The following is a 27,273-nucleotide window of genomic DNA, read 5'->3' as shown; positions in this document are numbered from 1 at the left end:
AAAATGTTACCAGTTTTGAAAAAAAAATTAAATTAAACTAAGACAAAACTTAAAAGTTTAAACCCATATAGTGTTACAAGATTTAAAGTAAGGCTAAAATGGTTGATTGCCTTTAGTTTACCAATTGTACTAACATAATAGGAGACTTTAGTAAGAAATTCCATGATATATCCAATTATTCCATTTTTTTTGTTATTGAATAATTAGATCTATATTCCATTAAGACATTTTAAAAATTGGAGCAAAACATACAAAGCAAAATATATTTTAAGCAATTGGTGGTTTCTTTCAGTATGAGAAGTCTGCGAAAAATATTTGCCCTGATGACTTTAAGGTCATTTAATCCCATAATAATTTAAAATTTTATGTGAGTGCATTGTATCTTTTTCTCTTAGGTGAAAAGGTAGTGGCTCTCCCTTAAATTTGATAAGCCCCCATTTCAGTCCACAGTTTTTGGAAACATTATTTTTAAGATTCGTAGTCTTGGTTGGGCTTGCAGATACCAGGGCCTCCGTGTAAGGTAGTTCAGGTTGGGCCTTGGGAATGTTTCTAAACATTGGAAAGGATGAGTTCTTAGATTGTTCCATGAAAGTTAAGGCAACTTGCTCTCATCCTTACCCTTTTCCTACCTCCCTCCTGTGAGCCACCTTAGTAAAAGTTGAAAAGCTGAGTTCTGATCATGTCATATCCTACTCAAAATGTTCCCATTGTACTCTGAGTAAACCCCACATTCTCATTATGGCCAACCATGCCCTGGGGGTCTTCTCTTACCTATAACTCCAACTTAATAAAGGAAAATCTCTAGACTGAAACAGCACCAACTTATTTCTTTCAAAATAAGGCTGAGCTCCTCACCCTCTCTGGGCCTCAGCAAATGATGTTCCCTCCCCTCTGTCTTGAGCACAATTCCCATCCATCTGCAACTGGTTTAATGTCACTTATTCTTTATGTCTCAATTGGAAATTTACCACCAATCATCATACTTCTCTGATGTTCCAAGCCAGGGTACATTCCCTTGGAATACATTCATGACTCACCTTGTTTTTCTCCTTGAAAGGAATTATTGCAATTTAATTCTTATTTTGGTTAATAGATCAGTATTTACCCCTCCCTCATAATATATAGTGAGCATCCTAAGAGCAGTACTATAGTTGTCACAATCCCTTTGGGACCACCAGCACATAGTAATAGTCCTTGCCCATGGAAGTAATGGGATGGATGGGTAGGGGGAAGAGTTGGTGGATGGATTTATAACTGGAGAAATGGATGGATGAAAGATTGTAGTTTCAGTTACTAGTTCTATCAATGCTGGAGAGAGTCCTTATATCCAGACAGAGGGTGCAGTGATTATAAGTAACCATGTCTAGAAATGATGCTAAGTTGAGTTTGAAAAGCAAGCATTTCCTAGACAACCACCACACAGATCCAAGCCTGTTTGTGGAGGCCCTGGGAGCATACTTCCACATCCCAAGTGCTGTTGACATTAACATGGTCTCAGGAAAGGTTAGTGAGTAGTTTTCCAGTTATAACCCTGTATTTAATGTTTTCTAATGACAGATAGAATCTCTAAACAAATTCTAAGTAGCAAATGTTGCAATCACAGGATATGATGCAATTTGTCCATTTTTAGCCTTTTATACCTTAGTGTGAGTGCACAGAGACATTGTAATTGCCATGTCTCTGTTTCTAGGATGTATGTCTTTCTTAATTAACAAGCTTATGACAAGGGTGGTTGCTCATTACACATTCAGATTTCTGAGAAACTGTATTCTTACCACCCTGAATCTTTCACAAAAAGTGATAAAGCAAACTTATTCTATGCTAACTTTTAGAAATAAAATACTGTCACTTATAAAATAAGAAAAATAATACATATTTATTTTTTAGTCAAGATAAATATATATTGCACAATTGTTTTCTCAAAATCCAGAACCAAGCCATTCAACAAGCATTTTGGAGCACCTACAGTTTAAGGTCTTTGGTAGTTACCCTCATAAAGAAATGAACGGAAACACATAACTTTCTTTGTGCAAAGAAATATCTAGACAGCCATTCGAACAAGAAACAGAATAAAATGACTTAAGGTAAACAAATGGTAAATATAATGGAAAAAAATGGCCTTTGGAGTCAGACTAGTCTTGTTCAAATTGAATTGCTCTGACTAGCCAGGTGGCTCACCACTATGCACTTCAGTTTCCTTAATTTGTAAGTAACACTGGCCTCATATGGTTGCATGAGGATTAAGTGAGACTATAAATATATAAAATAAATCTCTTAGCATGGGGCTTGATGCATACCAAGAGCTGAGCAAGTATTTGTTCTCTTCCTCCTACCCCCTATTACTAAACTATGTAATTTGAATAAAAATCTAATTAGAAAATAACTGTGCATGCTGTAACGCAATCAAGTTCAAGTGAAGTTAAAGACCCAAGAGGTAGAGTTATACTGACCTTTAGAAAAGCCCCACAGATGAGGTGGAGATAAGATTAGAATATATTTTAGTTACATTGGAACTTTTTAGGGGATTTTTTTAAAGCACTTTAAGATGATAAAAAGATATCATTTGAATATGCAATTTAAAATTCAAGATTTTCACTTACGCAATTCTTAGAACCATTGCTTATGCCCATACATTTGATAGAAAGTTGTCTCTTCCCAACACCTGTGAGATTACTCTGTGCTTAGAAAGGTATCATAAATGAGGGAAGTGCCCAGAACAGCTGACATTTTGACTTTCTGTTCCCCCTGCAGCAGTCAAAGGAGCTATAAACCTTGTTTTATGTGTAGAGATTATCTCTAACTGAAGCTTGGGAGTTTTGACTATTCCCTTTGCAGGTCATCATTAGGTAATAAAAAAAAAAGAAGTGATGGATTACAGAGTAATAAGCCAGAAAAGAAGCTAGGATGTTTTATATCAAAGTCCTCTTTCTGGTTGAGATGTACAAGTGTGTGTAGAAGACTCGGGAGATTAAATACTAGATGTTGCAATATGTAAGGGCTGTGCTGTGTAAGTGTGCCATATGTAGAAACAAACGTCATTATGTGTTCCTTAAGAAGTGAAATAAGCCAGGCAAAGAAAGAAAAATACCATATGATATCACCTAATACAGGAAACTAAAGAACAACATAAACAAATGAACTAAATAGGACAAGGAGCAGAATAGCATTCAATAGGGGGGAGGGGGGAGGGAGAGAAGGGGGATAAGTAAGGGAAGGGTTTAGTCAAGGAATGTGTATGGAGGACTCATGAACATGGACAACAGGGAGGGATATGATTGTGGGAGAAGGGGTGGGCTGGGTGGGGGGAGCAATGGGGGGAAAATGGGACAACTGTAATTGAAAAACCAAAAAATTAAATTAAAAATAAAAGGTCAATGATATGAGGCAGACTTTTCTTCACCATTCAATATCATTACTATGAATTTCTAATTTTGCTTTAATACATAATGTAATTGTATGTTTATTACTTGAAATCTTTTGGGGATCCTGTATCAATCATAATTTCCTACCTCTGCCTCTAATAATCCAATATGTGGTCTTTTAGAAACAGCTTATGTTCCTAAGCTTTCAGATGAAATTGAGCTTACTGATCCCAAACACTTTCAAGTTCCCCATTATTAATACTTTGAAAAGATATTATACTACATGAGTTGTACCCTCCTCTACTAGAGGAAGGACTAGAGCCACTTGGTTTATGAAATTTTTAGAAAAATTACTTACAACCACGTATTTGAAGTGGGAATAAGTCTGAGGTCTCAGAACGACTGCAACCAACACTGGGGTCAATGCAGGGATTTATGGGAGACAACAATCTTTTCTTAATTTGGGTTCCAAATATTGATTGGATCATGCAAAAATTTACACTTAAAGTAATGGAAGTACTCCTTACATTGAAGTAAAGCTTTAAAAACTTAAAACAAAACAAAACCCAGCTTCACCTCAGTCCTGAGTTACATGAATCCAGCTTTTAGCTTCATCAGAATGGCTGACTAAGAGCTCCTGGGATGCCTGTGTTCCTGTTTGTATAAGGAGACACACAGTATATATAATGATTTGTGCACTTATGTCTTAAAATGTAAATTAGTGAAAATAATTTTACAGTCTCACAGATTGCAATTTAAATTTAAAAGTGTCTTTAAAGCCCATAACTTAAAATTAGATTATTGAGTGGTAGTCCTTGGTTACCCATAAATTGCATATCTTGTTGTGTGTGAATACTATAACAAAAGTATTATGTACACTATAATCAGACATTAACATCCATTCTAGCCAATATCCTTACCCAACTATGAAGGCCAAGCATATTAATTACATTTTGACATTGTATCATGTTCCATTTTATAGTTTGTAAGTTAATCCTCTCGTTTGGCAATTATTCACAGTTTGGGTTTCACCCTCATCTCATGCAATTTAAAATGGATTCGATTTGGAAACTTCCAAGATGTCATTTTTGTTTGATCTTAGTTTCAAAGTCAACCCCAACCAACTTCTCCTTTCTCTGATTTCAGCCCTTTCATCTCCCCTTGGTCAAAGATGCGGCCGGCTCCAAGCTCTGACTTGTGCTGGAGTGGCTATGACACAGCTGGTGTAGATACAATGCACATGTGTGTAAAGTTGTAGAGTCCACAGGAATAATAGATAATTTATTCTTATATTTGGCTAAACATAGAAAGATGCTTGAGAAGAGTCTGGTTGCCATTGCAATCATGTTTAGTTGGATCCTGTATGGAGACTTTCTTTTATGATGACCTAACTGTCCAATTTCCTGTAGTGTTTTGATTCACTTTCCATTTACATGTTGCTTCTACTATTTTTTATGTCAGTAATCTTTTCACAGCACACATTTACAGCTCTTACCAAGAAGGGTAGCCTGTCATCCTATTTTTCTGTCATAGGAAAAGGAAACACTTCCTCAAGCTTTAATGTGTTTCAGTTATGTTGGTTCTTTGGAAATGGTGGTTCTTCTGTTCACTGTAAGCAGAAAATGATGGTTTTAGGCAAAGGTTGGTTATCTCACTTTCCCCTTCTTCCAGCCTACCCATTGCTTTTCTCAAACTCTTAAACCATAGCTTTGGGAAAAATTCTTAACCTAAAATTGTTCTAATGCTTAATGTACCCAACTAACAATGTATCATCATTTTGAAAAGACCTAGTTTCAACCTATTCCATGTGTAGTTGTGACAAAAATAAATATATGTGAATTCTGATTCTTTATCATAGGCTCATGTATGGTAAAGTATGTGTCAATGATGCAGTTTGAATCATTTCAAATAAAATATGAAAATGCACCCATTATGAATAGCAATGAACATTGATATTAAAATGAGCACTTACTGTATGCCAGGCCAGGTGATTTTGTAAGCAGATTAATTGCATGCATTACTATTACACTTCATCCTTTTAACAATGCAAGAAGAGATTCTGTTCCTACTTTGTATAAAAGGAGTCGGAGGATCAGACAGATTATGTAGCCTGCCAAATGATGCCATCTAACAGGGGACAGAGCCCAGATTCCAAGACAGACTTATTGGATCTCAGAACAAATGATAAGCTTCCCATCAAGCATCTATGTCTCCTACAGACATTCTCCACCCATATCCTTGGAGTCAAATTAATTGGTTGGATGACACTGGATCTTGTCAGCAAAAGAAAAACTTAGATGTACAAAGCCTGTGCTCTTAATCACTTTGATGACTGCATGGGGGACAACTGTGCAGTAATTCTGTACCACCTCACCTAGAAAACTATGATTCCTTTAGAAAATTCTATGGTTATGCTTCTAATGGTTACCAGTTCACATGATTATATAATTTAGTGTTAAAAGATCAGAAAGAAAGACAGACAGATAATATATATTTAACACCTTTTTTAATCTAAAACTAATCAAGGAAAGCTACAGAAATTTCCCATTAAAGTAGTGGGTGGGCCTGCTAATTCAGCCCAATTCTCATCTAACAGACACTGTACCTTCCTTATGGACATGACAACAGTGTTTATAAACAGCATTATTTCCTTTCATATGGCTGAGTTAAAAATGTACATGACAATTGGCAGAAAGAGCAGTAACTTCAGAGAATATTGTGATCTTAGCCATCATTGGCTGACCAATAGAAATGAATATCTCACTTGGAAATCACTAGAAAACTGGTTTCAGGACATTCTCTTTTTTACTTATTTGTGAAGAAAATATAAATCCTGTTAGGAGTTATCATTGCCAATGAAATGTACATACATATACATATATACCAGAAGCTTTCCCATCTACTGGATTCTTTGAGGGGGTGGGTGGAATAACCTGAGAGTAAATAACTTCACTGACTTGAGAGCTGTCCTACGAATACCAGGTCTATGATCTGACCAAGGACATAGAGTTCTTATTTATTGATCATTTGCTGTCTTTCAAGAATTGGCCTATATTTTACACATAATATTTGAGCAATATCTTACACTTTGCAGGATTGACATGTGGATTTTGAATGTTCACATGAGGACCATGGTCATGGGCTCCAGCATGTTGATAGTAACATATAGAAGAGTGGGGTCTTAGGGGGCCATGCCTTAGTTTATAAGAGTCATTGTTTATGTGTATAAATTGTAGTGAATACACCAGGGATAAATGAGTCAATGGATATCATGATGTCACTGGATAATATAGTGTCTAAAGCAGTTAGGTGTTCTCTTCCCTCCACCTAAGGTTTAGTTTTATTGTCCTAAGTAGACAGTAAAAAATAATCTATCTGAGAAACTCTTAGAGGATAAAACCTATCCTAAAAATATACAAAAAATTTGCCAGTATGTGAAGGTCGAACTGAACCATGATACCCTCCTCTGAACTCTTACAGGAGGTACTGAGTCCTGAAAGATTAGAACCAAAATCAACAGAAATTCACTGAGCACAGTTATGTGAGAGATAATGTAGGTGTTCCTCATCTATCTTTTGGGATATTCTGTAGTTGAAAGAATTGAAATTATGTCATAGAGGAATCTAAATTAGCAATAGCATCCAGTTTATATGGAACAATGTATTTGCATGATTCAGGATGGCCCTTTGCCTCTGCTGGAGCCATACACTCAGTCCATATTACTGGGCTCTTTTTATGGCCACAGAAGAGGATGATGAAGCTCAAGCTTAATCAGAGTTGCTCTTCCTGAGCCACAGTGAGAATCAAATTCTTTCCTCATGGAGGGCAAAGGTAACAGGTGACCTCCACATGATGATTTAGACAAACCAGCTGTGAATAACACTGAAGAACCAACTTAGCCTATTTATTTTCATTATTTGTTCTGTTTTTGTTTTTGTCCTCTGGAGGCGATGGACCTGCCCAAGCTTTCCAATAGTGAGCTGTCCCCTCTGAAGATGCTGTTTGGAAGACCTCCACATTCTCCATGGACTAATTATGCCATAATGTTTGCCAGTGTTTTATTTCAAAAAAAAAGAAAAAAAAAATGTTATTTGCCTGATAGGTTCTTGAGCACAGCTTAAACATGGAGCAGACTGAAAGTGACCAGAGGGGAGAGTGGTGGGGGATAATGGTGGAAAGAAGTGAAAGGGACTAGACAAAGAACATGTATGAATGAATGACCCACGGACATGGGTAACAGTGTGGGAATTGATTGTAGGAATGGGGGATGCAATGGGTAGAGGGAAAAATTGAGACAACTTAATAGAATAACAAAAAGAATTTAATAAAAAGAAGATAATCTAAAATATAACATTTTGAATATACATTGCCACATTGTATAATAATTATGCAATTTGAGCTGATGGCCTGGAAATAAGACTGGTCATAACTTTTATAATCTCCTTGGGACTCTTGACATGTGTGTGTGAGTATATGCAGTCATATATATAGCTGAGGCTGGAATTTGTGAATGGTCAAATTTGGTATCCAGAGTAACAGATGTTTAAAGGAACTGCCTGGAATGTTATATGCCTAACAAGTCATGTAGGGAACATACAGTGTTGGTATAAATGACCATCGCCAAGCATTATGTTACAAAAGCCATTATTTGGCCATATTTTAAGTCTGTTACAGTGAACTTACTGGAGAGTTGTTGTACTTGATATTGCTTTTGATATTTATTAATATACCATCAGAAAATATTGGTGTCTAAAATCACTACTTCACATCACTCCTGTGCCTGACCGCAGTCACTCTGCTCTCAGCCCCAGACAATGCAGGGTCTTTTGCACTGGCTTATTTCACTCATCATGATGTTTTTGGATTCAGCCATATTCATTAGTACTTAATTGCTAAATGATATTCCATTGTAAGAATGTACCACATTTTCTTTATTCATCCACCAGTTGGTGGGCATTTGGATGGTTCTAGCCTCAATTTCTTTACCTACAAAAATGTAGCTGCTAATCCCTGCCTTGCAGATCTGTTCTTAGGATTATTGATAATTACAGGGTATCCAGCCCCTGGGACAGAGGCAGGGACATAGTAGATTATCAATATATAAATGTCATTGATATTAATATGATTAACAGAATATTATGTGACCATCCTGGAACCTTCAGCTTAAAGAGCCCTAGATATCAACACCAAAGAGACTAGATATCAACACCAAAACTAGTGGGGAAGAGAAATATCTCCAGAGGCAGAACTAAATAGAGAAAACAGCTGATTCATGAGCTAAGTGTCAACTTGATGAGCTCATAACAGAATTTGCCTCAAGCCAGCAGCCTGCCACTGCCAGAGGGAAGGATGCCATGGGATTGCACACTGGGATGGATTGAGTGTGTGTGGAAAAACATGATGATTTCAGCAATGGCTTGTAGGTCCAGGTGACAACACCCTGGGGTCCCATGGCCTCTAATGAGAAACATGTGTGCCTGCCCACCTCATGACTGTGGCCTACTTCTTTGCCATGAGGACCTGGCAATGGCTGTCCCACTTCGCTGTGACTCTCTCTGAGATAACAAAGTGATAGTGGCTGTCCAGCCCTGTTCTGATTCTCCCACTGCCTTTGGCCTTTTTGTCTCTATTTCCCAACCTGCACAGAGTCTTGTGCGTACTTGATCTCCTTATTTTCTTCAGCTTCCTATATGCTGCCCTCATTTTTAAAAAAATATGTACTGCATTCTTGATTTCCATTGTTAATATATATAATTGTTAATATATAATTGTTAATATACAGTATTCCCTCACTTATCACGAGTATTATATTCTAGATGCCCCCACAAAGTAGGTACCTTACATTTATTCTGCACTCTTAAACCTGCGTAACTTTAACAACATACGTATACACTACTGCAAAATCCCACGATATAGCAAAAAAATTCACAATAAATAATTAAATATAATAGTTTTAAAAGTCCCGCGATGCAGAGAGTCTGCAATAAGTGAACCATGATATAGAGAGGGACTACTGTATATAACTATTAATAAATATTATATATTATATATCTCACCACCTTTGAACTGTGTATATATGTAATCTGCACAGTCACCCTGGCAAACAGCTGTAGATGTATCCTCTGCTTGCAAATATAGGAACTAGGTCACAGGACACACACACACAGGAGCTCACCACATGAAGGGAGGCAGTCTTTTGCCACAGGAGTCACTACTTAGCATTATACTACCGCAGCACATGCTACAAGACCAAGTCTAACATCGGATGCACATTAAGAACAACATGATGGCAAGCAAGTCCCCACACCTTATGCTGTCACTCCAAACTGAATGGTGAGAAAGACCCAGGCCAGTGGAAGTCTGGTGGAGGTGTGTACAAGGAATCAGGATGAGTGAGTGTGAAGGCTCAGAGGCCAAGGGGAGCCTGCGTGTTTTGGGAACAGGAGCAGTGGCTGGCATAGCAGAAGTGTCCTGAGCCCCAGGTAGGGTGGCAGGAGCAAGCCAGATGGGAGCCTGGCCACAGAGGTGATGGACTGTGTTCTCATGTCAGGGCATGCCTGCAAGGTTGTAAGTAGGAAGTGATCAAGTTTAAGTTTTTTGTTCCCCTTCAAAACAATAAAGAAAAATTGGAAGAAGGGCTGGAGTAGAATGAGCAGATAGTAGGTGTGGCCCTCTGAGGGAAACGATGGAGGTGGCTTTCAGGGATAAGCCCAGAGTTCCCCATGTCCCCTTTATCTGAAGGTCTGGCACCATATATAGTTATTATAATATTATTGATTATATAGTCATGAGGGTGTAAAGTACCCCATCGGAAATATAGTCTTTTTTTAATAGACTACTTTTTAGAGCAGTTCTAATGAACAGAAAAATTGAACAGAGGGTACAGAGATTTCCCATTTACACCCTGCCCCCACATGTACAGCCTCCTCTGCTATCAGCGTCCCCTACAAGAGTGATTCATTTGTTACAACTGGTGAACCCATATCAACACATCATAATCACCCAAAGTCCATAGATTACATTAGGGCTCACTTTTGGTATTGTGCATTGTGCAGGTTTAGACAAATGTGTAATGACATGTACCCATCATTATAATATTGTACAGAGTATTTTCACTGCCTCCAAAATCGTCTGTGTTCTGTCTATTCATCCTTCCTTCCACACTAAACTCTGGCAACCACTGTTCTGCTCTTTTCATTGTCTGTATCGTTTTGCCTGTTCCAGAATATCATATAGTTGAAATCATAAAGGACGTAAACTTTCCAGACTGATTTCTTTCACTTAGTAACATTAATTTAAGGTGCCTCCATGTCATCTTTTTATGGTTTGATAGCTCATTTTTTACTGCAAAATAATATTTCATTGTCTGGATATACCATAGTTTATTTATCTGTTCACTTACTGGAGAACATCTAGGTTTCTTCCAAGTCTTGAAAATTATGAAGCCATTATAAATATCCATGTGCAGGTTTTTGTGGGAATATAAGTTTTTAAATTCTTTTGCAGAAATACAAAGGAGTGTGATTACAGGACCTTATAATAAGAGTTGTTTTTATAAGAAACAGCCAAACTGTCTACCAAAATGGGTGTACGATTTTCTATTCCCACCAACAATAAATAAGAGTTCCTGTAACTCCGCATCCTCACCAGAATTTGATGTTGGCAATTTGGCTCTTCTAATAGGTGTATAGTGGTAGTTCCTCATTTTTATTTACATTTCCCTGATAGCACATGATGTGGAGTATCTTTTCATGTGCTTATTTTCTCTGTGTATTTTTTTAGTAACCTGTCTGCTAAGATCTTTGGACCATTTTTAAAAAGTAGTTGTTTGCTTTCTTATTGTTGAGATTCAAGGGTCCTTTATATATTTAAGAAAACTCCTTTATCTGATACGTATTTTGCAAATGTTTTCTCCCAGTTTGTGGTTTAACTGTTTGTTTTCTTGACAGTGTCTTTTGCAGAGCAGTAATTTTAATTTTTAACAAAGTCCAGTTTATCAATTTTCTCTCATGGATTGTGCCTTTGCTACTATATCTAAAAGATCAAGGAAATTCAATGTACAACACAGGAGATACAGAAAATAATGATATAATAACTTGTAAGGTGATAGATGGTTAATAGACATTGCAGTGATCACATTGCAAGTTATTTAAATGTAAAATCACTATTTTGTACACCTGAAACTAATATAACGCTGCAAATCAATTATACATTAATAATTTTTAATTAAAAATTGCCAAACCCAAATTCATGTAGATTTTCTCCTATGATATCTTCTAGGAGTTTTATAATTTTGCATTTTACAGTTAAATCTGTGATCCATTCTAAATTAATTTTTGTGAAGAATATAAACTGTGCATCTAGATTCCTTTTTTTTGCATGTGATGTCCAGTTGTTCCAGCACTATTTATTGGAAAGACTCTTTGCTCCATTGTATTATCATTACTCCTTTGTCAAATGTCAGTTGATTATATTTATGTGGATCCATTTCTGGGCTGACTTTTCTTTTCCACTGACCTCTTTGTTCATGATTCAGCACCACACTGTCTTCCTTACTCTAGCTTTTTTAATCATTATTTTTTGTCATTTTGATAAGGGTGAAGCGATGTCACATTATAGTTTCAATTGTTAATGATGCCAAATATTTTTAAAGATTTTATTTATTTATTTTTAGAGAGAGGGAAGGGAGGGAGGAAGAACAGGAAAGAAACATCAATGTGTGGTTGTCTCTAGCATGCCCCTAACTGGGGACCTAGCTCACCACCCAGGCATGTGTCCTGACTTGGAATCAAACCCATAACCCTTGGGTTCACAGGCTGGTGCTCAATCCACTGGGTCATGTGTTTATTTGCTGTTTATATATCAGAGAAGGAAAAGTCTGACTCCAAAAAACCTCCGCTGCCTTGCGGCATACCTCTTCAGGGGAAAGGCTAAGGGAGTAAACCCCGACAGAAAATCCGGAGCCGGAGTCCCTAAGGCGGTTTGATGTTGTAGTCAACACCGGCAACTCCTGCGGCGCACCTGAAGCCAAGCTGTATTGACTCCGTCTTTCCCTTGGACCCTTCAGCTGCGAAGAGAGGGGGGGTCTGCTGCATGGGCAACAGCAGACCCTCCATATCACCCTGCCCAGGCTCTGTAGCTTCAGCTTCACTGGAGAGGACACTCCAGCGTCATCGTAAGATGTCGATTCAACACGGGAGGAGACAGATACCGTGTCACTCCCGAGTTGGACTGCACAGCCATTCTCGGCGGTGCAGATAGACTCTTGGGAAGCTACACCATCGTCTCTCGAGACGGACGGCTGCCGACGACGACGATATATCCTCTTTAGTGAAATGTGTCTTCACATTTTTGGACATTTTTTAAATTAATGAATTTTTACTGTTGAGTTTAAGAGTTCTTTACATATTATGTATACTAGTTGTTTGTCAGATGTGTGGTTTGCAAATATTTTCTCCTCTATTTGTCTTGCTGTAGCTGTATAGTAAGTCTTGGAGTTGTGTGGTGCCAGTCCTAAGGTTTTGTTCTTCTCTTTCAATATTGAGTGGGCTGTTCTGGCTCACTTGCCTCTCCATTCAAACTTCAGAATCAATTCATTGATATCCACAAAATAATTGGTTGTAATTTTGATTGGGATTGCATAGAATCCATAGATCAAGTTGGTAAGAAAAAACACATTGCATTTTAACTTCTTATGTATGCTTTATTATGTCTATCATTTATTATTTGTCTTCACTCCCCTAACCACAGTGGAATTTAAACTTCAAGATGACAGCTGTATTTGTCTATTTTGTTCATTGTTGTATCTGGATTGCCTAGAACAGTGCCTGATTCTTAACAGGCAGTTAGTGAATATTTGTTGGATTAATGAATGAGTGAATGAATGAATGAAAGTCCTATACACTGCTTGGATGAGGACTATGAATTTCTCTTATTAGGGAAGTAATTAAAGTGTAAATGTTATACAGTTCTGTAAAGGTATTTTGGTTACATGAAGTAGCAGCAATATATTCAATGCCTTGACTAGATTACTGTTTGCTTAATATTTTACCTTGTGTCTTGGAAATGTACAGATATAGGACCTGAGAATTCAGCTTCTGCTGTTCTTAGTTCAGATATATTTGTGTTGATCAAAATCAATCTTAATAAGCAATCAATTGAGGATAACACATTTTTGTAATAAATTTTATTTACTTATTTTGTTTCTTTTTTTTTTTTTCAATTACAGTTTAGAGTCAACATTATTCTGTGTTGATTTCATGTGTACTAGGATAACATGTTTTGAATATTTCATATGGGGCAATGTTATAAATATGCTAGTGGATATGATTATATGATTGTTCTTAACTGTGTTATATATACTACTTATTATAGAGAAATATTATACCAACCTCTCATTTATCTAGCAAACTAGTCTTAAGAAGTAATATCCCAAAGATTTGTTAATTACCAGTTGTTCTAGAGAAAGTGCTCTTCAATAAAACGTTGTGCCATGATAGAAATATCTGTGTTGTCCATTATAGTAACCCCTAGTCACTTGTGTCTATTGAGGAATTGAAAGACTAAATTTTTAAGTTTATTTTATTTTTATTTTATATAAACTTGGTTTGAAGATCCATCTTTTTAGTCAGGCATGCTACTAGGAGTCACAAGTATTATTTTTATCTATTCAACTGTTAGAGGATTGAATTTTTAATTTTCTTAAATTTTAATTAAAATTTAGTGGACACTACATTGCACAGCATGCATCTATAAAAATTTCCTTTCACAGAGAGTTAACTCCTTATAATGGCTTGGCCTGAAAAATATCATAAAATTGAAAACCATAAAAACTAAAACAAAAAAATTTATTAATGGAAAAGTGAAATAAACACTACAATGATATTTAATCTCCAAGATAAATTTGATTTCCCATTATATATATCTGCCATGCCCCATTATATCATCTGTGTCTTTGACATTTTGCATATCCATTGCATTTCCATGGCTTGTTTTGGCCTGAAAACCAGATATTGGATTTACTAGACTTCTTTGGTTTAATAAGCACATTATTTTATTATTTACTGGTTTACTTATTCTGAATCTATTTTTTAACACGTGCTTTTTGATTTACAAGTGGTCATTAATTACATTTAATTTTTTTTAAATAATTGCTTATTTGGTTGATTTTCTTTGTTTTTATTAAGGGAAGCATTCAGGACTTCAACTTCCTCTAAATACAGTATGAGTGCATCTCACCATCTTTTAAAGAACTGGTTTTTGGATTCTGTGATTTTCTTTTTTGATTTCCCATTTGCAATGTCATTGATTTCTGCTCTCATTCTTATTTCTTTTCATCTACTTATTCTGTATTTAATGTGATCTTTTAATAATTTCCTAAGGTGGAAACTTAAAGCATTAATTTTAGATCTCTCTTTTTTTTCCAATATATAGGCATTTACGTAATACTATAAATTCCCCTCTAAGTGCTACTTTCATTGCACTCCACAAAGTTTTTTGAGATTTCTTCTTTGATCTATGTGTTATTTAGAAGTGTTGTTTTTATCCTCTACATATCTGAGGATTTTCCAGTTATCTTTTGTTAATTTCTAGTTTAAGTACACTATCTGAGAGTACACTGTCTGAGAGCAGATTGTTGTGTGATTTCTATTCTTTTAAATATATTAAGGTGTGTTTTAAGGCCCAGAAGGTGGTCTATCTTGATGAATGTTCCACATGAACTTGAAAAAAATGTCTCTTCTGCTGTTGTTGAATAAAGTGGTCTACTACAGATGTCAATTATATCCAGTTGATGGATGTATGGTGGTGTTGAGTTCAACTACATCCTAACTGACTTCTTGCCTGCTGGGTCTGTCCATCTCTGAAAAAATGAGTGTTGAAGTCTCCAACTATGATAATGGATTCAATTGTTTCTCCTTGCAGTTCTATCAGTTCTTGTGACACTAGTTTGATGCTCTGTTATTAGGTACATACTTGTTAAGATTGTTATGTATTCTTAGAGAATTGACCCTTTTGTCATTATGTACTGTCTTTCTTTATCCCTGATAACTTTCCTTACTTTGAAGATTGATTTTGTCTGAAATTAAAATAGCTTCTCCTATTATTTTTTGATTAGTATTAGCTTGCTATATTTTTTCCATTCATTGCCTTTTCATCTATCTGTGTCTATATTTAAAGTAGGTTTCGTATAGACAGCATATTGTTCGGTCTGGTGTTTGGACCTCCTCTGACATTCTCTGTCTTTTTATTGGTTCACTTAGACCACTGACATTCAAAGAGATTGTTGAGATAGTTGGATTAATAATCTATTGTATTTGTTAGTTTTTTTCTATCAATTGCTTTTGTTTTTTGTTCCTATTTCTGCCTTCTCTTTTTGCTGCCTTTTGTGTTTTTAACTGAAAATTTTATATGATTTTATTTTCTGTCCTTTTTCAGCATATCAGTTATACTTTTTTTCCCTTTCCTTAGCAGTTGTCCAAGAATTTGCAATACACATTTACAATTAATTCCAATATACTCTCAACCAACACCATCATTGTTGTTATTCTTCAGGCATGCATGGCCCCTGGAGAATAACAGTGAAGGTGTTAGAGAAGCAACATGGTGTGCTGGCAAAAGCATATGTATTGGAGTCATTCAGACTGAATTTTAATCTTATCTAGCCCACTTAGATAGCTCTACAAAATTGGGCAAGTATCTGCATTTACTTATTTTTATTCTTTTTAATAATTCATTTTTATTGTATTTTCTTTCATTACTATTTATCTCCCCTATACCTTCTTCCACCTCCAACCTCCCAGTCACCACACTGTTGTCTGTGTCCATTAGTTCTTTTTCTTTTTTGCTCAATTCCTCTATCCCCCCGCTTTATATCTTTGTTATTGGAATAGGAATAATAAATAGAGCAAATCACCTAGCACATTACCTGCCCAAGACAAAGTAACTGTTGTTTTTATTAATTTCCATATACATAATAGTATATGTAATAAATATTTTATTAGTTAATAAACCACCCAAGAGCAAATAAAGAGTGTTGCATTTTGAGATGGCCTTATACAGAGCTTCCCTTTTTTTACATGTTTCTTTCCCTTTTCCTTTGCCATACATTCTGTTTTCTTAAAAATTATAAAATGCAAATGAAAAGAATAACTCAGATGATAGACTTATTTATTCCTTAAAAAAAACATCTTTGGCAAAAGTGGAATATTTCTCAGATGAGTGGCTTTCCTAAAATGGGCCCCAATTTAGACCTATGCATTGAATTTCAGACGCGCTAGGTCCCTGGAAGTGACCCACCCGGGACAGCAGCGCACAGGTGCTGCCTATCTAGCAGCTAACCTTCTCCTAAGATCATGAGTCAGTGAGTATAAGAGCTTCCTCTGGGGATACTGTTCATGAGTGGAAAGGGCTGTACTATGCATACAGATAAGGCATTTTCTCCCTGGAAAGGAAGCAGTGAGAGGCAAGGAGTGCCATTCTCCTGGGTCCTGACATGCTAAAGAAACAATAAAGTGAGTGAGAAGTGTTTACCCCAAATGGAGGGTCATCTTTCACTCTAGTTTCATTCTTCAGCCAGGCATGCTACTGGGAGTCACACATATTTATGTTTTTCTAAGCTCTAATCTAAGTTATGTCACTGCTAAAATTAGATCATAAGTTAAGGCAAGAAATTCTGATAATTTAATTCTCAAGTGAATTAAATGAGTGTAACAAACAAAAATATGAGAGCTCTTCATATTTTAAGGACCAGTGTGGAAAGGTGAGCATTCACTGTTGCACCCTTGAAGCTTCAATTATGAGGCTTTAAGACAAAAGACACTAAAACAGCAGATGAAAGAAACAGATTCCAGAATAGTCTTGAATAAATTCACTTTCACTAAGTATTTGGAACAGCCAGGGATAATTCTAGTGCAATGATTAACTGTACTCTAAAATTACAGCTCTGCTTCCTTCTTCCATAAAATTATTCAAAGCTCGATTGGCTAAAGGCTCAGGTGTGCTCAGCTGAGCAGCATCTGTCCTATGATGGTGTGTGTGGGGGTGGGTAGGGGAGTGTAGATATGGAAACTTCACCCAAGTCATACTTGTCTATCCTCTGCTGGCGATGACACTGGCTCAATATGACCAGGTCACAAAGTCCAGATAGAATTTAACAAAGTGAATGAATTTTTTGCGTCATGCAAATGGTGAAAGGCATAGAAGAATTCTCCCCCTTGGAAGACACACCCTCTGTGCCAACTCTCCAGTGGACCACCAGCTGATCCCTTCTGCAGTTCTGCTTCTCCCTTTCTTCCTCCCAGGTGCCAGCAAGTGCTCAGGTGTGACATATGTGTCCTGATAGCCCTGGAGTAGGAATTGATATTTGTGGGAAACTTGGGCTCAGGCGTTTTGCTGGATAGTGATGACTTAAATGATGTCATAACTAACAAAATTTACAGCATTTAATTTTAACCAGATAATGTTATTCAAGTGTCAAAATGGTAACATTTTTGAAATTGTAGATGAGCAATAAGAACATGATCAGTGACCAAATTTAGAGCTGTGTAAATGACTGAATTTTGAAGACTGGACTGATTTTGGTTTGTGATGATGGGTGTGATTCCTGTGACCAGTATACCAGCCTCATTGTCCTTGAAGGCAAGAGGGTTAAGGAAGGCCAGTGCCCAAGCCAGGTGCAGTAGGGATAGGAATAATAGAAGTCGCTTGCAAATTCTCCTGGGAAAAGAGAATATTTTGGTTTTTTAGCTTCTTAAAAGATTTTGGCTGAATTTTGATTTTCAAAGAATCACAAATAATCATGCAACAAGACTTACTGTGGTCTTGTGCCCTTGGCAAGTGAGGGGCTGGCCTTAGGCCAGGTTCGTGTGTGACCCTGAGGTTATAAGAAAATAAAAAAACAGAGTTTGGCTTATATAAAAGTTCTATAAATGTTAAGATTGTCTTGTGTTTCTGAGACATCGCTGAGAAGACTAGAATAAGTAGAATAGTCTCAAAACAAATAACACATGGAAGAAAAACAAAGGAGAGTAAAAATGAAATTAGTAGGGAATTAAAATGTTTGTTTCTCTCAATGAGACCGGTTGTGTTTTCACTGTGTTTATTGACAGCTAGCTGTCCTGAGAAGAGCTTATGGTGTCATCTGAGACAGTTTTAGAAATGATTCAGTGAGGACCTCTCACATTGTAGGAAAAACACTTAGTGGCTGAACACTTATTCATTTCTTCCTAATTTCCATTTTATTTCTTGCTTTATGCAACTTTCATGGACAGTGTTTATAAATAGATATATATTAATAAACCTCTATCAACTTTTGATTGTGGATAACAGCACATAAAACACAGTAAATATCTTACATTAAAGTTTCAACATTTTCTTTACTTACATTACTCAAAAGCAGCATTTTCTCAGTACTAACATGACACACATTTTTTTCCTTCCTTATAAATTCAGCATGAGTGTTTGGTAGGCTTCCCAATGTAAAATGATTTACAGAATTGGCCATGAGAAATGCAGGCCCTGGGAGAGCTCTTTTGCAAAGCCTACAGGACACTGGCCTTTTCTGAAGCCTGGTTAATAAGCCACCCAGCTGACATCTCAGTTGTTATTGTAGGTAAGTGTACTCTAGACATTTTATAAGTTTTCAAATAAATATTTTTAAGCAAAGGAAACCTTTGATAAAGAGAAAACATTAATCTTTTATGATTTGCCAAATTTTTAAATAAACTTGCAAACTAATAATGCAGCAAAATAGGTAAGGAAGTCAGAAAGAGTATAAAAATAAGCGATCCAGCCAGAAGCAAAGATGTGTTTGGGGCAACTGTGGTCATGAGGTGTACCAACACTTGGGCTTCAGAGAGATCTCATATTGTACAGTGAAAAGCCCTCCCAAGCCTCCTGCATTATCAGGGTGAAGTATAATATTTTACATTCTTTGTTTCATTAATTCACAAATTTTGTTTGCACATCTACTGCAGGTTATATGTTTAAAATACATTATTATTAAGTCTTACAAACTCATCGCAAGTAGCTATTCTTATGTCCACTGCCTAGATGACAAAATGGCACAGAGAGTCTAAGTAAGACCTCCAAGTTCACACAGGTGATCATGTAAAATTGGATAATAATTCTACCTGGTGTCTGCCTTATCTGGTTGATTTCTATGCGTCCGCTAGGGCTTGCACAAGAGACACCAAACAGTGTCTACTCTAGAGAACCTAGAGGAGCTGATGGTCTTCTAAGGGCTGATTTGAAAAGCAAGGAATTCCCACACTGTGGGAGCAGGATGTGGGAAGGGCAGAGGAGGGCAAAGGGGGAGAATCTGGGGCAACTATAATAGAATAATAAAAAATGATTAAAAAAACTGAATATGAAAAACAAAGAATTGCTTGTATATCAGAAAAGTTTATTTTAAGCAAAAAATGATTTTTTTTTAGTTTAACACATAAACTAGTTATGTTCAATGGAGTGCAAAACCTCTCTGTGTAGTGTTATTACACAAACTCAGACACATCCATGATGGCTCTGCTACTCCTTGGTTAGCTTAAATGCAAATAGGATGAAACCCAACTGGCTTTGGCTATTATTTAATTTCATACTTGTCTGTTTCTTGATAGAACTGCAAACTTTAAAACATTATTGTATCCTTGTTCAGTTGGTAGAGTTTCAGAAGGCAAGAGAGATTCCCAAGTCACTCACGTGGAACACGGCGTGAGAGGCTGCCTCCTCTTCTGTGATCCAGAGCATAAATTCCAAGTATTTCACTTCCCACTGTGAGGTGGCATTTGGGCCCCAGGAGGTCTACCCCCCATGGTGCTGATAACTTCGTTGTTAATTTACCAAGTTTACCTTTACCCACCAGCAGGAACACTAGGGCCAATGTTTAATCTCTGAATGTACCATAAACCTGGTCTCCCCTTCTTTTGTACATCCAAACCCTGACTCTACTGCCCCCAGAGTTGTATTTGACCCTTCCCAAGACCTAAAAGGTGCTTCCCCATTCCTACCAATATTCAGATTCATGCAGAACAGTGCAGAGCAACACAGAACTTCACTTGGTGGGAAGAATGCACAATAAGTACTCCCCAAATGAGAATCAGGCTGTGGTTCCTCAATCCGAGGCCCACTTAGAACAGGCACCTATGCATCAATGTCTCTGAGCACCTGATAAGTGTACATATGCTAAATTATCATAATAACTTGGAAGAAAATCAGCACAATTATAATTCTGGGAGTTCAGTATTGGAGAGTTATAAATGCTACCTGATAGTTTATTAGAAGTAATTAATTGTATTTTGAATGTTTGGCCATGTTTATTCATATTTTGTAAGGATGTTAAAAATTCATCTGTAATTCTGTAATCCAGCAATGCCATTGACTTTTTATAGTGATACACACAGACAGAAAGATATAAAAATGTAAGTGAAATTCCCCTCTTGGACCCCTCCTACTCAGCTTTCTTTCCCTGAAATAACCGCCATCCAATGACAAGTTCTCATCAGTTCTTCCAGGAAAAGTCCCAAGTAAAGATGCATGCTCTTCAAAATAAGCACAACTGGGTTCAACTATGTTCATTATTATATACTTTTTTTAAAAGTTTAATATCTTTTGGAGGCCTTGTAAACCTAAAACTTATAGGTTATGAACTTATTCTGACTTTGTTCAAATCCCTACACTATATATCCTAGTCAGATGACCTTGAACATGTTAATCACTCTACCTCTCCATCATGCACAAGAGGAGGATAATAATGATGCCAACATCACAGAATCACTGTGAGTGACAAATAAGGTATTACATAGGATATAATATATTGGCCAGTCTCAGGAACTCAAGGAAAAATGTTTAATTATGATTATCATAAGTATATAATTACATCATCTTTTTAGTGGTATGTATTCTACAAATAAATGTACATTGAAAATCACCCTGAATTAATTGGTAAACATTTGAATTATTAATTGTTTTTCTATTTTTTGTTTTGTTTGTACATTTTTGCTATTAAAATGTTGCAATATACATTCGTAAATATTTATCAGTATTGGAGACATGTCTACAGGAAGTATTTGGCAAGATTTTTAAAAGATAAACTCCTAGAATTGGGTGGTATATTTTCAATACTGATAGCAGTGGTGGGTCTGGCCCCAGTCTGACCTTTCCCATAGTGTCACATGGCCTGTTCATTCCCATGTTCTTCAGCAATTGTTATTATCAAACTTTAAAACTATTTTTCACTCTAAAAGGTACAAAGTCTCTCAGTTTTGTCTTTAAGACATTATTAGTTTTGTTTATACTGCTTTAGTTTTGTGTTATTCTGTACAGACGTTTCTGGTGGTTTTATAATGCCAGTTCTTTCCTATTGCATTAATATTTTGCTTAGGAAGAAAGATCTTCCTGATTCCCTATGAAATTCTTTTATTCTTTCTTCTGGACTAGTTTTATGTTACAATTTTATGAAGAATAATCACATTAATTCAAGTTTAAATAATTATGCAAATTACTCTGTTAGGATTGTAACTTTATTTTTTACATGGGAACCCCTCTACGCACAGAGGCCCATACTGATATCTAATTGTGTGTATGTGTGCTTTCTCCTCCATTATTTGGTTAAAATTAACTGACATTGGTATGTTGTGTGCTCTCTCTCTTGCTGGAGTGAGCCATGAAACATCTCCACACATACCTTTCTGAAAGGCTGCATATGGTAAGAAGGCAGAAATGGGCCTTTCCCATTTGTAAATCTCAATCCAAGTGTGTGAACCCTTGAACATATGTTCGAGGAAGAGAATGTTGGAACAGCATGCTTATAAAGAATAAGAAAGGAATGCATACAGAGCTGGCTATGTATTCAATTGGAAATATAATGGTGTTGTTTTTTTCTTCCTTCCTATTTTCCAGTCAGGCATGATAAGAACACAAGAAGCAGATTACTTCTTAAAGCCAATTCCTTCCCACCTAGAAGGGAGACTCAATGACTCTGCCGGGGGTGGACCTCCCTCCCACATTCTGTATAAGAGATCCACTGAGCCACGGACTCAGAGAGGTCGCCAGGTAATGATGGTCCAGAGGCAGAGAGAGCTGGAAAATCGCCACCTCTTCTACCATGAAAATCAACATGTGCATGGGCACTTTAACTTCAGGCACCCACAAAAGCAGCATTTCTGTGGAAGACGCAAGAAATGTATGTAAGGGCGATTTTCTTTGTGTATTTAATGATTTTAACATTTACATAAGCTGATGGAATATTTTAAGTTTTTATCAAAGTATGTCTGTTCCCAAGGTGCCATTTATTAACTGTTTTTACTAACTTAAGTGATGATTCCAAAGACAGCCCATTACCTATATGTTTAGTGTAAAAACTCTCTATGGTAGATGGATAGATAATGGTAAATGTTTTCTTTTTTTTTTTTTTAAGCTGTTTACTGGACAGGTTAAATGACACACTGCTGAGGAATACAGAATCCACCAGACATCTTCAAAGGAACCTGACATGTCTACTTAGTAATTCTATATTTTTGAGCTCTAGACTTATTAAAACCCACATAGTTTTCCTGCTGAGGTAATTTATCGCTATACATATTTATGTACTTGACCCATCACATCAAAAGATAGCGTATGCAGGAAATAATTTACCTACAATTTATCACCAAGACTTTATCGAAGTCTTTTTTGTAATGAACATTTAGGAAGTGATATGTTGTTTACATTTTATGTGGGGACCTCTTACAAAATCAAGAATAGGAGTTCAGTGTTTTCTGGAACATCCCTCACTTCCTTCAGCTTTCCCTTCCAGTATCACTTCATCAAGTTTTCCTCCCATAAGCCCATCATCCCCCAGCCCCATCTTTCTCTGCTGTTTGGTTTCCTGGGCTGCTATACACAACACCCTAAAACAGAGGTGGACATGTGCACGCATGTCCATAAATATTATGGAATAGAGTAAATGACCTATAACTAGTTGGCACCTACAATGAAAGAAGAAGTACCATAGCGCCTGTGTGTCATCTGAACTCATATCCTCCAATAAATGAAAGTCGTAAGCTACATTCAAATGGACTTGAAAACTGCAACCTGAACTGACTTAGTCAGTGGGCTCAGTTCTGTCTTAACAGAGACAGCCAGAAGAATAGAGTTGAGAACAAAGACAGATAAATAGGAGCCTGAGAAAGTCAGGTAACAGAGAGAGGTGCAGTGGGTAATACAATACAACAGGGTATACTTATCAGCAATAGCTGCCTAGGAATACACGGGTAGGAGAGGCAGAGGATGGAGCCAGGCAGAGTTGAGACAAGATCAGGAGGTAAGGCATCCACAAGGTCAGAGTCAGGATGCATTTGGCAGAACTAGTGGAGTGGGTATATGGTCAGTGCAAGACAAATTTCATGTCTCAGGGAATAAAAGTTGATCTGGGCAGGAGAGATAAGTAGGGTTGTCTTCACCTCTTTGATAGGTCATGCCCGGATCTGAAACAAATATTGTCATAGACCCTGAGAAAACCCAACAGTACTGACCATTCTGAAATAAATATGACCCTTTCATTCTTACCTGGAGGCAACTTGAGTCACTCAGGCCAGTAGCAGCTAAGGCACAGCTGTGCACGTAGATCAATAAAATTATTCTGTTTGGTGTGCCGTGTGTGCAGGTGTGCATACATGTGTGTGAATATGTGTATGTGCATGTTGCCTTAACAGGTATTTTAGAATCTCAGTATTAGTGGACTGTTGGCAGTTATTTGAGAAAGACTGTTAAAGTGTACAATGAGTTTTCTATTTAGAATATGAAAAAACAGCTATTGTTTCATAATAAAACTAGAAAAGGAAATGGCCACAGAAAGACATGCTGTCAATGAAGACATTAGGGATCGTGGTGATGTGTTATGGTGCAGTCTAACTTGCCAACCATTCTGTCGCCTTCCTGCTGAGCATGTGCAGTTATGTACTCCGAGGCCCCTGAGTGGTTGTGAGCTTTGTGACTATTAGAACTGACACACATTGACCACGGGCTGATGCATTTAATTCTCAGGATCCCCTTTATCTGTGCATGGATTTTTCCATGTTCTCCATGAGGCTTCAGACTTCCCTGGGATCATCCTGGTCTTCTGGTTCAGTGGGGTTCACACTTGAAAGATTCATCCCTATTAGAGTCTCTACTCATAAAATGAGAGATTTTTCTATATATTCAGGCATCTATCTTTGGAAAAGGGCAAACAAAGGCAGACTGATTTGCTTAAAGTCAGTCAAGACCCTGAACCTCAGGCTCATGGACCAGTTTGCTGCTTCTGGCTGCAGGCACTGTGTGTTGGGTTTTGAGATGGGACTTGTGTTTTGGGGGAAATGCTGCAATTGCCACACTGAGGAGCAAGTGATTTGCTGTGAGGGGCTTGTCAGAGCCCTGGTCAGTAAGATCACCTTTCCCCTCCTTTCCCAGTGCTTCTGCCCCTATTCCCATTTCCAGGGACCTGTAAACTGCAGTGCTCCTATGCTGTGTCTGTTTTCCTCCTGCAAGCATTTTCCACCAGTGAAATTTAAGACTAAAGGCTCTGGGACTATGCTGACAAATCTGAAACCCATTTTCAACACTTTCTAAGAAGGGACAGTGAGCAAGTTATGTTCATTCCCTGAGCCTTTGTGTCTCAACCCTACCTGAGGCTGCTGTAGAGACTGAATTAGTTACACACAGATCGTTATTCAGGTGGAGTTCACATCTATATAAATTATATCAATGTTAATAGTGAATGATGAGTGTTAGCTGGTATAATTATTATCCTCTGAAAGGTTTATTTAGGTTTGGAAGTCTTTTAGCAAAGAGAGATAAAATGCATTTGATGTGGGTACCAGTAAAACAAAAAAGCATTTTCTAGCAGTATGGTCCATAAATAGAGTTGGAGTAGTTTTTGGATGCTAAATATGTAGGTATTTTGAAATCTACTTTCACATGAAACAGTTTTAACCATGTTTTCTAATGCATCCACTAAACCAAATTGTTTTTAATCTAGGGTTAACTTACTGATTATAAATGCCAGAATTATTTTTAAGTGGTTTACTTCAAGAAGATGGAGTATATTTTGTCTTCTAATTACGTTAGGTAAATATATATGGTGCTTTCTAGGAAAGTCAACTCTGAAGTGAGGTTGATCTGTCTCAAGTAGTTTAGAACCTGTTTGAAATACTACAGATAAATCAGTCATAAAGCCTTCAGATAAGAAAACAGTGTAAGACACTAGTCTTTCTTGTAATTGTAAGTTGTATTGCTTTGCCAATAACTTTTTTGCATAGCCCATTCCATAAATTCTTAAGCTAATAGGCTTTGAGCACTGTGCTTCTAGATGCTATACTTCGGAGCAAAATTGACCCTCTCTTGTTTGAAATCAGGACACAATTATACAAAGGTAAATAAAGCAATGATTTCCATGACATCTAGACTCTGTGGACTTTAGTTGAATTGAGTGTTCCACTTTAACACAGGTTTTGCTTCATAAAGTGTTAAGGGTTATATGGTTCATATTGTTATGGAGCATTAGCGAGTAAAGAGGACACGAGGCAATTTAGAAATAAAGTTATGGCGTTTATTTACCTGGCCAGGGACGGGTCTTCCCACTTTCAGAAGCAGAAGATGGGAGAGCCGCCCCGCCTTACAGACTAAAAGGTTTTTTAAAGGCAACAGAACTATTCCTATGTCCTTGAGGTAACTAGATAACAACAAAAGAAAAAAACTACACAGGCGTGAGAAACTACATATATACATATTTTCTAATTTAGAAGGAACTTCAGCTGATAAATACTTGGCCCAACACTATTCTCATGTCCTTGGGGTGGCCAGATAACAGCTAGAGTCAGCTAGCAAAAAGGGGGGCTCAAGGTTGCTAGGATATGTGAGCAAAAAAAAAAAATAAATAAAATAACTTGCCACTGAGGTAAAATGCAAAAGATGGCAAAGAGTAAAAATAACCCATTACAATATCATGAGCATTCACTTTTTTAATTTTTTTATTTTTTATTCTTGTTTATTCTATTACAGTTGTCCCAGTTTTTCCCCCTTCGCCCTCCTCTGTCCAGCCTCCCCACCCCCACCACTCCATAGTCCACCCCCACACTATTGTCCGTGTCTGTGAGTCATTCACACATGTCCTCCGACTAATGCCTTCCCCTGCATTCTACCTTCCCTCCCACCCTGCTTTCCTCTGTCAACTGAACACTCACTTTTTAAAGTTAATTTCTGCATAACAAGTTCCACCACTCATTTTGTATGTTGAATTTGCTTTATTTTGCTCTCCATACATCCCTTGCAGACATGCCCAAGCCTCCCGAGGAAGACCTTTTCATCTTGCCTGACGAGTATAAGTCCTGCTCACGGCACAAGCGCTCTCTTCTGAAGTCCCATAGGAATAAAGAATTGAATGTGGAGACGTTGGTAGTGGTTGACAAAAAGATGATGCAAAACCACGGTCATGAAAATATCACCACCTATGTGCTGACGATACTCAACATGGTAAGAACGTTTATCTTGTTGAGGCTGAGTGCATAGTTACACCGGATGGGGTGTGTGAGTGTGCGTATGTGTTTTACATTCTGCTTGTTACTTATGGATTTATGTCTCGTACATACAAATGTTTTATCTGTGATAACTCCTTCAGTTTTATTATGCTCCCTTCAAAAGAGCCATTTTTAGACTTTCAGAGAATAAATTAAGGAGAATGAATAATCTGATCCTCTCTGTAAGCTGGTAACCTGTTTTGACATACTGGTATCTTCAGTTACCAAAAATCTGAGAGTATGCTGAGACATTTTACTGCAATAATCTATTTATTACCACTATATGTATGATTTTTAGATGGTATATAGAAATACTTATTTTAGAAATGTTAATGTCCAAATATTGAGTATATATTATTTTATCTAGAAAAAGAACAAAAAAA

The 27,273-nt window shown here is 37.0% G+C and overlaps 1 protein-coding gene across 1 annotated transcript in view; it reads left to right on the top strand.

Annotated features, from left to right (window-relative positions):
- ADAMTS16 (ADAM metallopeptidase with thrombospondin type 1 motif 16) overlaps positions 1-27,273 on the top strand; it is a 131,310-nt gene that overhangs the window by 20,687 nt on the left and 83,350 nt on the right. The window contains exons 4-5 of the mRNA XM_090278921.1: positions 22,257-22,539; positions 26,647-26,846. Coding sequence (XP_090135047.1) covers positions 22,257-22,539; positions 26,647-26,846 — 483 coding nt within the window. The remainder of the gene's footprint in view (positions 1-22,256; positions 22,540-26,646; positions 26,847-27,273) is intronic.

Source organism: Furipterus horrens, unplaced genomic scaffold, assembly GCF_987537825.1.
Source record: "Furipterus horrens unplaced genomic scaffold, mFurHor1.1.pri manual_scaffold_5, whole genome shotgun sequence".
Lineage (NCBI taxonomy): Eukaryota > Metazoa > Chordata > Mammalia > Chiroptera > Furipteridae > Furipterus > Furipterus horrens.
Note: the sequence above shows the minus strand (reverse complement) of the source record. Positions and strands in the feature narration are given on the sequence as shown.